The sequence below is a fragment of the Leucopleurus acutus genome (assembly GCF_964270905.1).
Source record: "Leucopleurus acutus genome assembly, chromosome: 8".
NCBI lineage: Eukaryota > Metazoa > Chordata > Mammalia > Artiodactyla > Delphinidae > Leucopleurus > Leucopleurus acutus.
The window spans coordinates 16437654-16449303 of NC_139151.1; the positions used below are offsets into that span (position 1 = coordinate 16437654).

At 57.6% G+C, this 11650-nt stretch overlaps 2 protein-coding genes across 2 annotated transcripts; one reads left to right on the plus strand and one right to left on the minus strand.

The window, feature by feature from the left end:
• Positions 1 to 1333: 1333 nt before the first annotated feature.
• APOC3 (apolipoprotein C3) lies at positions 1334 to 3653 on the minus strand. The gene is made up of 4 exons (XM_082844838.1): positions 3557 to 3653; positions 2852 to 2919; positions 2575 to 2698; positions 1334 to 1644 (listed from the first exon to the last, which is right to left on the minus strand). The coding sequence occupies exons 2-4, from the start codon at positions 2904 to 2906 to the stop codon at positions 1524 to 1526; spliced, it is 300 nt and encodes a 99-aa protein (XP_082700964.1). The 5' UTR covers positions 2907 to 2919; positions 3557 to 3653; the 3' UTR covers positions 1334 to 1523.
• Positions 3654 to 7933: 4280 nt separating this feature from the next.
• On the plus strand, positions 7934 to 10593 carry APOA4 (apolipoprotein A4). Its single transcript, XM_082844211.1, has 3 exons — positions 7934 to 8182; positions 8548 to 8674; positions 9476 to 10593. Exons 1-3 carry the CDS (start codon positions 8134 to 8136, stop codon positions 10440 to 10442), a joined length of 1143 nt encoding a protein of 380 aa, XP_082700337.1. The 5' UTR covers positions 7934 to 8133; the 3' UTR covers positions 10443 to 10593.
• The last annotated feature ends 1057 nt before the right edge of the window (positions 10594 to 11650 follow it).

An 11650-nucleotide genomic window follows, 5' to 3' on the forward strand; every position in this document is an offset into this window, starting at 1 on the left:
CCCCTCTTCACACTCAGGTATGCACACCCCCATGTGCATGCTTGTGGCTTCACAGACCTGCAAAGATCTGGGCAGTGCATTCGTGGAGCCTTCCCTTCCCTCTCCGCTCAGGGCCTTTTGCCCTGGTGCTGGAAAATCTACCCCTCCTCTACCTCCAGTGTATCTTAACAGCTCTTGGATAAAGGAGTGGGCTGTTTTTGGTTCCTAACCATCCTGAGCTACGATAGGCGTCAAGCCCAGATTTGGGTGAGAACGCTTTCCAGGTGTGGGTGCTGGGATCCCTGGCCAAGTTGGGCCCGAAGAGAAGCCCAGGTGGACTTCCGAAGAGAGAGCAGACGTCTCCAGGTGGGGCTGGATGTCCTGACACCACCAAGATCTGTCAAGGAGCCTTTGACACCTGGCATGGGAGTAACGAAGCCTTTTTCTGTGTCAGCTGAGCAGAGTGTGGACAGCTGTCCTGGGCTTGAGGTCCAGCTCTGCTGTTTGCTGACTCAGTGACATTGGGCACGTGCTTTCCCCTTTCTGAGCCTCAGTCTTGTCATTGGAAGAGTGGGGGGCTGCTCAGGTAGTCTGTAGTTCTGGAACTCTCTGACGTGAACATCTGTTGGGTACTGGGGACACAAGGGACGCAGCCTGTGTTGGGTGACCTTGGGTTTCTCCTTAGGTCCCAGGACACTGCCCCCCCCCCCGCTCCAATCCTGGTCCCAAGGGGACAAGCAGCTCAGCCTGTAGTGACAATGGCAGCCATTCACCAGGTGCCTCTGATGTCCCAGGTGCTGTGCACTGTCTCTTTTCCTTCATTCATTCTCAGCAAACCTACAGTGGATGGGGTATCATTGTACCCACTTTACAGATAAGAGACTGAGGCTGGTATGAAGCGATAGAACCAAGACTAGAGCCCAGATGTATCTTACTTTAACTACTACCCCCTCAGCTTCCTTCCCTCAAATGTGGTGGAGAGGGCCAGGTGGCCCGGTCGGGGCAAATCCACTCCAGAATTTTGATGATCACACACAGTCTCAATTCTGATGATGACATAAAATGTCAGGCGCAGGGCCTGGCACAGAGCACACACTCAAGACATGTTACACAGCACTTGACAGTTTATCAAAGTCTTGCCAAGCCTAGCATCCCCTTTGCTCCTCCACGCAAACCCGTGGAGGCAGGCAGGGTAGGTAGGGTCATTCCTACCTTACCCCACGCAGCTGCTAAGAGGTGGGTGGGACACCAGCCCCAGGCTTGCCCGAGTTGGAGTCAGTCCTGAGCCCACCCACGGAAGAGCCCCGGCCCATTCCCACGCCCAAACATACATGGCACGCGTGGGACATCCCACTCATGGCAGCTTCTTGTCCAGCTTTATTGGAAGGACAGCACACCCAGGGGGTGGGCCAGGTCTGGGGTGGGGTGGGAGGGCACTGAGAATGTCGTCCCTTTCAAGCGAACTTTGGGGGCAGCCCTGGGAGGCTGCAGGACCCAAGGAGCTGGCAGGATGGATGGGCAGGTGGACTTGGGGTACTGAGATCTCAGATGGCCTCGGATGAAGGCGGTGTGGGGCTCGGGACAGGATCCCAGAATTCAGAGAACTTGCCCTTGAACGTGCTCCAGTAGTCTTTGAGGGAGCTGAAGCTGTCGGTCACCCAGCCTCTGAGGGTCAAATCAGTGAGGGGAACAAACAGGGTGGGGATGAGAGCCGGTCTCTAGGCAGTGGCAACCATGGGGCTCCTACCATATCCCCACTGCCCCTCCCAGCACCTTCTCAACTCCACCCAGCAATGCTACAAGACCTCAGGCAGGGACCCCCTACAGCTGCCACCCCAGGAAAAGACGCCGAAGGTGATGATGGGACCCCCAGCACAAGCCAATCCGAGTTTCTCCAGGTGGGGGCAGACCTTTGTGCTCATGGGTCTGAAGCAAGCCGGAGAGGAGTGATTGAGTGGGGAGATGTGTACGGTCAGGACTGCCGTTCTAGTCTAGGCACATGAGGCGCCCTAGAATTGTACATCCCCGTGGCTCTGAGTGGGGCGGGGCCGAGGGAAGCAGTCTCTCATTTAGAAAATCGTCAGAGGGTTGATTAGCTGCATGAAATGGGGCAGGTCACTTGATAAAGTGAGCCTTGGTTTTCTCATCTGCAGAATGGGGAAAATAATACCCACTCCACGGCGGGTTCTGAGGACTAAAAATGTTTGTGAATGCCTCTGCTATGGAAATGCCAGCCAATGCGGGTGAAGTGGAGGCGGGGAAGGGGGCTGGGGAGAGCAGAGGACTAGTGGGCAGGGGCAGGGTGGGAGAGGAAGGACCGACTTCTGCTCACACGGGCCCCAGGGCTTGGAACAAGGCAGAAACACACACGCACACACACACACACACACACACACACCCCGGGCTGAAATTGGGTCGGAAGAAAGGAAGGAGGACAAAGGGATGAGAGGCCCCTGCGAGGGAGCCTGTTTTACAGACAGAAAGGCTCAGAGAGGCGCAGGTCCTTGGTGGCCATGGGAAAGCCACAGCCCGCCTCTTGGGTTCTCACCAAGTCAGGGGCAGGTGGGGGGCCGAGGCAGGGAAGGGAGGGCGTACCTGGCCTGCTGGGCCACCTGGGACTCCTGCACGCTGGTCAGTGTGTCCTTGGCGGTCTTGGTGGCCTGCTTCATGTAGTCCTGCATTTTGTCCAGAAGGGAGGCATCCTCTGCCTCGGAAGCTTCTGTGAGGAGAGTGGGGTCGATCAGCCTCTGGGGAACCGTGGCTCCTGCCCAGGCACTCATGGGGCCCGGCATCCCCAAGCCACCTGCCAAGGGTCCTCCAGGCAGATAGCGGCCCATTCCCCGCCCCCAGCCCAGTCCCACCAGCTGCTTACGGGCAGAGGCCAGGAGCGCCAGGAGGGCAGCAACGAGGAGGACCCGGGGCTGCATGGCACCTTTGTTCCTGCAGGGAAGTGTCCTGTGAGGGGTGCCCCACGTCCCCTCACTGCCGCTGGACCCTCCCTGGGGAGACGCAGTGGCCCCTAAAATAGGACCTGAGCTGGGTCAGGCCAGGAGGAGGAAGGGCCTGTTCCCGTCCTAGTATGGGGGAGGCTAAGGGCTTTCAGATAGGGTACTTGGGGGACCCAGGCCAGAGAGAGGGAGGAGCGGCATGGAGCAGAAACCCCACCAGACCGGGAATCAAGACACCTGGGTCCTGGCCAGGTTTCCGCCACTGAAATGCTGTGTGACTCTGGGTGGCTTTCTGTACCCTCCAGACCCCAGTTTTTCTGCCTGGGGTAGGACTGGGGTGTCTGAGGCTTCTTCTAGTCCTAAGCATGCAGAATGCATAGAAAATGGAGCCAGTGCCAGCCCCAGCTCTGCCACTATGCTCTACGTAGCTTTGGGCCGGTGACCTTCCCCCACGGACCTCGGTTTCCCCAGAATGCCTTGGGGAGGGGACGCTCATCGAGCCCTAAGGCTTCCTCGGTTCTAGCAGGCTCTTCTCCAGGCTTTGCTGGCTGCGCTGGGCAGGGACCCCAGCCTGGCCCTCTCCATCCTGCTCTCCTTTTCTTCCTCCTCCTCCCCCCAGGGGGCATTACCTGGAGCAGCTGCTTCTTGGGATGAACTGAGTAAGCAGGCAAGAGGGTTCTGACCTGTTTTATATTGTCCCCAGGGCAGCGGGCACTGAGGGCCCAGGGAGCTGGGCAAAGGTCACCTGCTGATCAATCTAGACCAGGGCCTGAGAGAGGGTAGCCAGAGGCAGTCAGGCCTGCTGGGAGGTGGGAAACCTCTAGGAAGCTACGGGTGCCCATGCTGCTCTCTGCTACCCCTGTAGCCCACATGGGCTCAGGACCCGGGGGTGGCGTGGGCCTGGGGAGACCCCATTCCTCCTGATCAGCCTGGCTCCCCAGGGAGAGGCTGGCGAAATGGGAGAAGGGATTAGAGGCCAAAGCTCAGCCCTTCACACTTGGGTCCCAGGTCCTTCCCGCCCCTCCACCCCCAGCCCCAAGCCCTGACAACAGCCTGCAAGGGGGGTGGGTGATGTGAGAGGGGGATGGGCTGTTTCAGACTTGGGAACAACTCAGCGGGTCGGGATGGGGTGCCTAGATTGAAGTCACAGAAGACCTATGGGTAGAGGCTTGTGCGGGGAGGTGGGACACAGTTAAGGGCACACAGCCACCTCCCCAGCATCGCCACCTCTGGGCTTCAGTCCCTGTGCTGCTTACCCAGAAGCCTCCTTGAGCTGATCCCAGAGCAGGGGGTGGTGGGAGAAGGTCAAAGGCCGCTCTGAGTCCCAGGCCTTTATCCTACCACCCCCTCCTCCTCACCTTGCTCTCTGGACCCACTGATAACATTCCCTGGGACAGGATCCAGGCTCATGTTTGGGGCCCTCCCCAAACCGCGGCAGCTGGGATTGAGTCCCAGCGCTGAGTACTCTCACCTCGGGCTTCAGCTTCCTCAGCTCCCCTGGCTGGCTAGGCAACTGAAGGGAACCAAGGTTGTGGTGAGGCTGGTCTGGTGGCGAGAGGGGCCAGACGAGCTCTACAGGGGCAGTCAGCTGTCCAGGAGAGGCCTGGGCCCTTCTCGGGGTGAGATGTCCCTTGGGCCCACACTGGGAGCTGTAGCCTGGATGGCAGGATCAGGGGCCTTTGTCTTCTGGATGTGAAGACATCACAGCCAAGAAATTCTAGGTTTAAATGATGACTTTGGCACTTACTCATATGACCCAGGGCCAGCGATCTAACACCTCAGTGCCTCGATGTTCTCCTCTGTAAAATGGGGCTAGAATACCGATAGGCCAGAATCGCGGTGAAATGTAAATGAGATACGTACAAAGCAGCTGGTTCATGGCGGGGGCTTCATAAATCTCTCTCCCTTTCTCCCAAACACCTTGTCCTTACCTAGACAGCACAGTCTGAAGGTGGAAGGAGCCTCCAATGTAGAAGTAGAGCTTTTGACAGGCGGCCCTCTTCTCAGGAGGAAGGAACTAAACCCACAGTGTGAAATCACAGGCCTGAGAAAGTGACCTGGCTCTACCCTCAGAATTCTTTATCTGTGGCTGAGACTTGAAGTTTCTCCATACAGATTCATTCCTTTGACTTAGACCTTGTTATCTGCTAAAATACAAATAGATTCCTGTGAAGTAGACATTATTAACCCCATTTTACAGGTGAGAAACCTAAGACAGGGCCAGAGGCCTACCCAAGTACCCATAACCCATCAGTGGCAGAGCTGGGAACAAGAATCCAGGTGTTCAAATAGCCACGCTGGTACCAAGCCGCTTGGAGAGATGAGACCCTTGGAGACTTGTGTCACTCACTCATCAGAGTCAATCCGTTTCAGATCCTGAGTACAGATTTTGGTGATGGGGTGGGGAGGAAAGGAAGGTGATTAGGAGGTCACGGAAGGATGTGGACATTGGGGAAGGTAGAGGGCAACTGTGTCCACTTCCCTCTTCTGTTCTGGCCTGTTCCTCGGCCCCGGGGGTGAGGGCCACAGTGGGAGTCCAGGTTCCAGGCTGGGCTGGGGCAGGCTAGAATGCGCTGGCTGGAGCCCTTGGCCCTGTTTCCTCCAGCTCTCTTTCCATGCATGTGGAGGGTCTGGAGGAGCTGTGCTCTCTCTCCTGCTCAGCAATGGGCCACTGATCCCAGGGAGGTCAGAAGACGCTGGCAGAGAGACCCAGCGGTGAGGTGCCAAGCTGGGCAGAGAACCGGGGTGTGCGGGTCCATGCAGCTGGGTTGCAACATGCCATGGGGCCTGGGACCTTAACTCTTTCAAAGGGCTTGGCGCCTTTTTGTGCCTGTATCCCTCCCAGCAGCTCCAGCTGGGTCTCAGTAGGGCTATCTCAGTAAGGGTCTTATCGGTGGCCCAGACTAAGCCACCTCTCCCCGCCTTCTTCTCTCCCTCCCCCGCGACCACGGCTGCCCTGGAATGAGGAGACCGCTCCAGGCTTGGCCCCCACACCATAACTGGTTGTGGGAGGAGAGGAGGGGGGTGGGCAGGAGAAGGCCTGACCAGCTGAGGCCAAAAATGGTCCTCTGGGGTTGGACTGACTCTGCTTCCACTTGTGTCCGAGTGAGGCTTAGCACATGAGCCTCTGTGACCCATGCCCCTGCCACAAGGCTGGACTGGGCAGTGCTGATTCATCCGTGCCAGCCAGAAGCCCACTGCTCAGACGGTCAGTCCAGGAGGCCAAACTCAACTGAGTGTCCTTGGTGACTCACTGCCCTCCTCATCTCTGGCCTGGAGGAGGGAAGTGATGGGACACTGACCTTTGCACCCAGCCCAGGCTGGACTGTGCGTGATTCGGGAGGGCTGCAGGGAGGTAAAGCGTTCAGGGGTAAAACGTGGCTCGTACTTGATGACCACTCACTGCTCCAGGCACCATTCCCAGCATTACTCAGATTAGCTCCCTGACTCCCCAGGAGGCGGGTACTATTCTATGCCCTGCTGAGGCAGACGGGGCTCAGAGAGGTTAAGACACTCACCCAAGATCGCACAGTCAGTACGTGGGGAGCCCACACGCAAACCCAGGGCGTCCGACTCCAGCACCGGAACCCTTAATAACTATTGCGAGACGGCACGGGCTGCTCCAGAAAGGAGGAGCTCCCTGACACTGGAAGTGACCACGGGTGGTGTGGGACACTGCTGGGTAGTGGGGACTCTGCAGAAGGGGTGCAAGCATCAGAAAGCCTTCTAGCTGTCTTCCATCCCACGATACAGCAAGCCACTTCTGGTATATGAAAAAACGGAGACATGGAAGTCAGGGTTAGCACAACTGTGGTCTATTCCAGTGGCAGACTACTGGAAGCCCATCTACGTCCCAGGCACTGCACTCGCAGAGGACAGCCAACAGTGCGATACAATGGATCTCATCTCATAGTCTCTCACGGTGATGTGTGTGGTCCAGCACAGGGGCCCAAGCTGACCAGGCTGTGTCGCCTTCTTGGTGGATATCTTCCTGTGTGTGATCTCATTTGGAGAGAACGTTGGAAGCCCAAGGAGAAGATCTCCTGGACACCACCACCATCCCCATCATCCCCTGGTGAGAGGCCCCCTGAGAGCCTCAGGTCATGTGATTCATCACAAGCTGGCCGCTCCCACCCAGGGAGTGTGGCTGGAGAGGTGGGCAGAAATCAGGCCTCGGGCCAGCCTGCCCCTCACCCTGCATCACGCCTGCCTGATGACCCCCGGAGGGTTGGGTCTAACTCTGCCACTCTCAATGGAGCAGTGAGCACTCTACTGTATTCCCTGCTTTGATCCAAATTAGGAAAATAGTAATATTATTATTAACAACAATAACAACTAATTTTTAGTGCTTACTCTGTCAGGCACTGTACTACTCACTTCACCAGCGATATCTCATTTAATATACCCAACAACCCCATTTTTCAAAGGAGAAACTGAGGCTCAGGGCTACGCCAAGTTGAATCACTAGACCAAGGTGACACACTTGGCAGTGATGGGACATGAAGCACACTTACAGTTAACACCTTCAACACGGGGCACCCCCCAACTCCACCCACATTCCCAAAGGCTTGCAGGGGTCCCCTGCTCCTGGGTACACCTTGACCAGAGCACTGGATCTCAGCTCGCTGCCCGCACCTGTGGCCCTGGATGTCCCAGCCCAGAGTCTGGTGCTCTGAGATGGAGTCCGGTTCCGGGGATGTAGGAGTGGGGGGCCACTCCTCACTGGAGCAGACAGAGGAGCTGTGAACTTTGCCTCCCCATCACCCTCACCAAGCCTGGCACAGACTCAGAGCTGCCACAGGGCCTCTGGGGCATCAGTCCCAGGTTCAGGTGTTCCCTAGGCCTCGTTTCTTCCCCAGCTCATGGCCCCTCACCCATCCTCCCTTCAATGCTGGGTGGGGCACGTGCACAGAGCTTCTGACTGCTTCCCGGGCTCCAGTCTGTCGTCAGCTTCCACGTTGCCTTAGAGTCACGAAAGTCCAAGAGGCCTCCTGGGAATGTGTCACCTTCCAGCGTGGAGTCACAATGGGGAGGAAGGCGGGGAGTGCAGCCCGGTGGGGATTTAAATGTCTGGCTGGCTCTGAGCTTCAATCAGTTCGAACAGCAGCATAGGTGAGTTGCCTGAGAACCTCTCCTTTGGCCCCCTCTGAACCCAGGAAGGATCCAGTGCAGTAAGAGACTTTTCCAGCCCAGCAAGGAGCCCAGGATGTTCCTGAAGGCTGTGGTCCTGAGCCTGGCCCTGGTGGCTGTCACCGGTGAGTAGGAGCTGCCTTTGGATGGGACTTTCAGGCAGGACCCATCTGTTGCATCAGGCAGGGAAGGGTGGAGAGTCTGAGGCCAAGGTAAGAGGACAGTTCTGAGCGCCTGTCAGCCCACAGCTGGATGCAGGCGGCTGCCTGGTTGCCACCCGGCTCACAGGAGCTAGTCCATTCACAGCGGCGGGCCCCCTGGCATTGGTGCTATACCCGTTTTACATACCCCCGTGGCTTCCAGCTAGCCAAGCGTAGAGAAGGAAATCAGTGGCTGGGCTCCCCCCCATCATCCGGTCTGCAGCTCAAGGCTGGTGCAGAGGGGCAGGGAAGGAGACAGGTCCTTGTGAATTGCTCTGTTTTCCACCCAGGTGCCCAGGCGGAGGTCAGTGCCGACCAGGTGGCCACTGTGATTTGGGACTACTTCAGCCAGCTGAGCAACAATGCCAAGAAGGCTGTGGAACATCTCCAGCAGTCTGAGCTCACCCAGCAGCTCAAGTAAGAGGGGCAGAGCTTGCAAGGTGGAGCTTCTTAAAGGCCATGCAATGAGTGGGCAAGGGCTGAAATCGGAGGCAGGAGACCTGAGCTTAGGATACCCACTGCCCTGCCACCAACTCTCTGGTGACCCAAGGTCTCCAGACCTGGGATCCACATATACAAACAGAAAAGTTGGGCTGAATAATCCCTGCTTTAACTTTCTAGAGCATGACGAATGGCCACATCTTAGTATTGCGGCTCGCAGAAGAAAGGAAGGGAAAGAAATGTCGTGTGAGCTGGCTTCTAATACATTCCAGAAGGACAAGCCTCTGTGAAATCATGGGAAGGGAGGTGGGGATATTTGGCAAGCTTCTGAGGGTGGGCACATGGCAGGGAAGCAGCACCTGGTGTAGCTAGAAGATGCTGGAAGAGGTCCAGAACATAACATTCTACTAGGGAATGTGATCTCTGTCACAGCACACCTGGGCTGGGAAGGACCTCAGAGTCCACATGTTTTACTTTACAGGTAAGCAGAGGAAAGCAAACTGCTCCAGGTCACATGATAGGTAGATATTGTGACTCAAGCTCAGGGGGAGATTCAGAGATACAAGTTCAATGTTAATACCTTCGTCTATTACATCCATTTGCTCAAATCATGATCCACCATAGGGAAGGCCACAGGGAGAAGATGGGTGAACTCAGTAACCTGCACACTCACCTGTCCTAGGCAGGTGTGTGTAAGGTGAGTGCTATGGAAGGAGTCAAGGTCCTGGCATGGAGGGCCAAGCGTAACGGTGGCCCCCTTGTGTCCTTTCGCTCCAGCACCCTCTTCCAAGACAAACTTGGGGAAGTGAACACCTACAAGGATGACCTGCAGAAGAAGCTGGTGCCCTTTGCCACGGAGCTGCACGAACGCCTGACCGAAGACTCAGAGAAGCTGAAGGAGGAGATCCGGAAAGAGCTGGAGGAGCTGCGGGCCCGGCTGCTGCCCCACACCAGCGAGGTGAGCCAGAAGATCGGGGCCAACATGCGCCAGCTGCAACAGAGCCTGGAGCCCTACGCGGAGGAGCTGCGCGCGCAGGTCAACGCCCAGACCCAGCAGCTGCAGCGCCAGCTGACGCCCTACGCCCAGCGCATGGAGGCGGTGCTGAGGCAGAACATGGACAACCTGCAGGCCTCGCTGGCGCCCTACGCCGACGAGCTCAAGGCCAAGATCGACCAGAACGTGGAGGAGCTCAAGGCGCGCCTCACGCCCTACACCGACGAGCTCAAGGCCAAGATCGACCAGAACGTGGAGGAGCTGCGCCGCAGCCTGGCCCCCTACGCGCAGGACGTCCAGGGGAAACTCAGCCACCAGCTCGAGGGTCTGGCCTTCCAGATGAAGAAGCACGCCGAGGAGCTGAAGGCCAAGGTCTCGGCCCGCGCGGAGGAGCTGCGGCAGAAGCTGGAGCCCGTGACCGACAGCGTGCGTGGCAATCTGCAGGGCAACGCCCAGGAGCTGCAGAAGTCGCTGGCCGAGCTGAGCAGCCACCTGGACCAGCAGGTGGAGAAATTCCGCCACACCGTGGGGCCCTACGGCGAGACCTTCAACAAAGCTATGGTGCAGCAGGTGGAGGGGCTCAGGCAGAAGCTGGGCCCCCTGGCGGGGGACATGGAACACCACCTGAGCTTCCTGGAGAAGGACCTGCGGGACAAAGTCAACACCTTCTTCAACACCCTCAAGGAGGAAGAGATCCAGGCCCACGCCCTCACCGCCCAGGAGCCGACGCCTGCCCCTTTGGAGGGCTGAGCTACACCTGCTGCTCCTGCCCCACCACTGACACCTGCCCTGCCCTGCCCCCTGTCTGTCTGTCTGTCCCAAAGCAGTCCTGGTACCAACCCGTGGATACCTGTCCAGTGGAAAGTGACACTACCTCTCGCTACTCAATAAAGCTGCTGAGAAGCTAGCCCAGTCTGGTTACCATGGGAATCCTTGGTGTTGCAGGGCCTGAGGTGAGGGCTTGGCAAAGCTTAGCAGGGGCTGCCAGGGGATGCTTAGAGGGACACGGAGGGCTGGGAGGTGCGACGGGGGTGGGGGGAGGGCAGGGTGTGCTGAGAGAGGTGTGGCGGTAGCTCGAGGGGGAGGTGGATAAAGGTGTCACGTGTTACCCAAAGAGGAAGTATGCAGCCCGCTTCTACTCACTCAGCCAACAAATGTCTTCAATGAAGTACATTCACCTCGTTGTGCAACCATCACTATCGTCCATCTCCAGAACTTTTTCATCTTCCCAGCTGAAACTCCACACCCATTAGACAGTAACTTTCCCCCGGCCCTCGGCCACCACTGCTTTCCGTCTCAGTGAGTCTGCCTGCTCTAGATATTTCTTGTATGTGGGATCGTAGGCACCAGGCAATGAGCAAAATAGCTTTTGTGGAGCATCGGTCTGACAATGTGCTGCACTCTGAGAGGGCCACCGAGGTAGTCAGGACAGGGGCCACCGAGGTAGTCAGGACAGGGTCTTTGGCTTTGGAGAGCTCACGGCACAGTGGGGGAGACTGTCCCTCCTGGCATAAGCTCTTTTGTGCCTTTAACCTGACTTATTGCTGTGAATTTTGATTTATTCTACCCCACCCCATCACACTTCCATTATATCGATTCATGCTTATTTCAGAAATTTCTTGACTGCTAAACCCATGGTCTCCAGAGTTGAGGAATGCGACCTAGAGACCGGGCAGAGTCCTGGGAGGTCGGGAGGAGCAGGTGCCGTGGGGCCCTGGTGAGCTCTGCCCTGGAGCCTCCTGCAACGGGGCCTGTCGGTCTGGGGCCCGGGTTGCCAACTGCTGGGGCAGGGGGCAGGGGAAGAGAGGAGTCGGGCTCTGAGCAGTTTCATCAGCACAGCCAGCTGTGGACTGCTGCTGCAGCCTCGGAGGTGGGGTATCCCCCCACCCTCAGAGGCTCACAGACCCTCCCCAGGAGGGAGCCCCAGAGAAGGGCCAGTTCAAGCCTTTGTCCCAAAT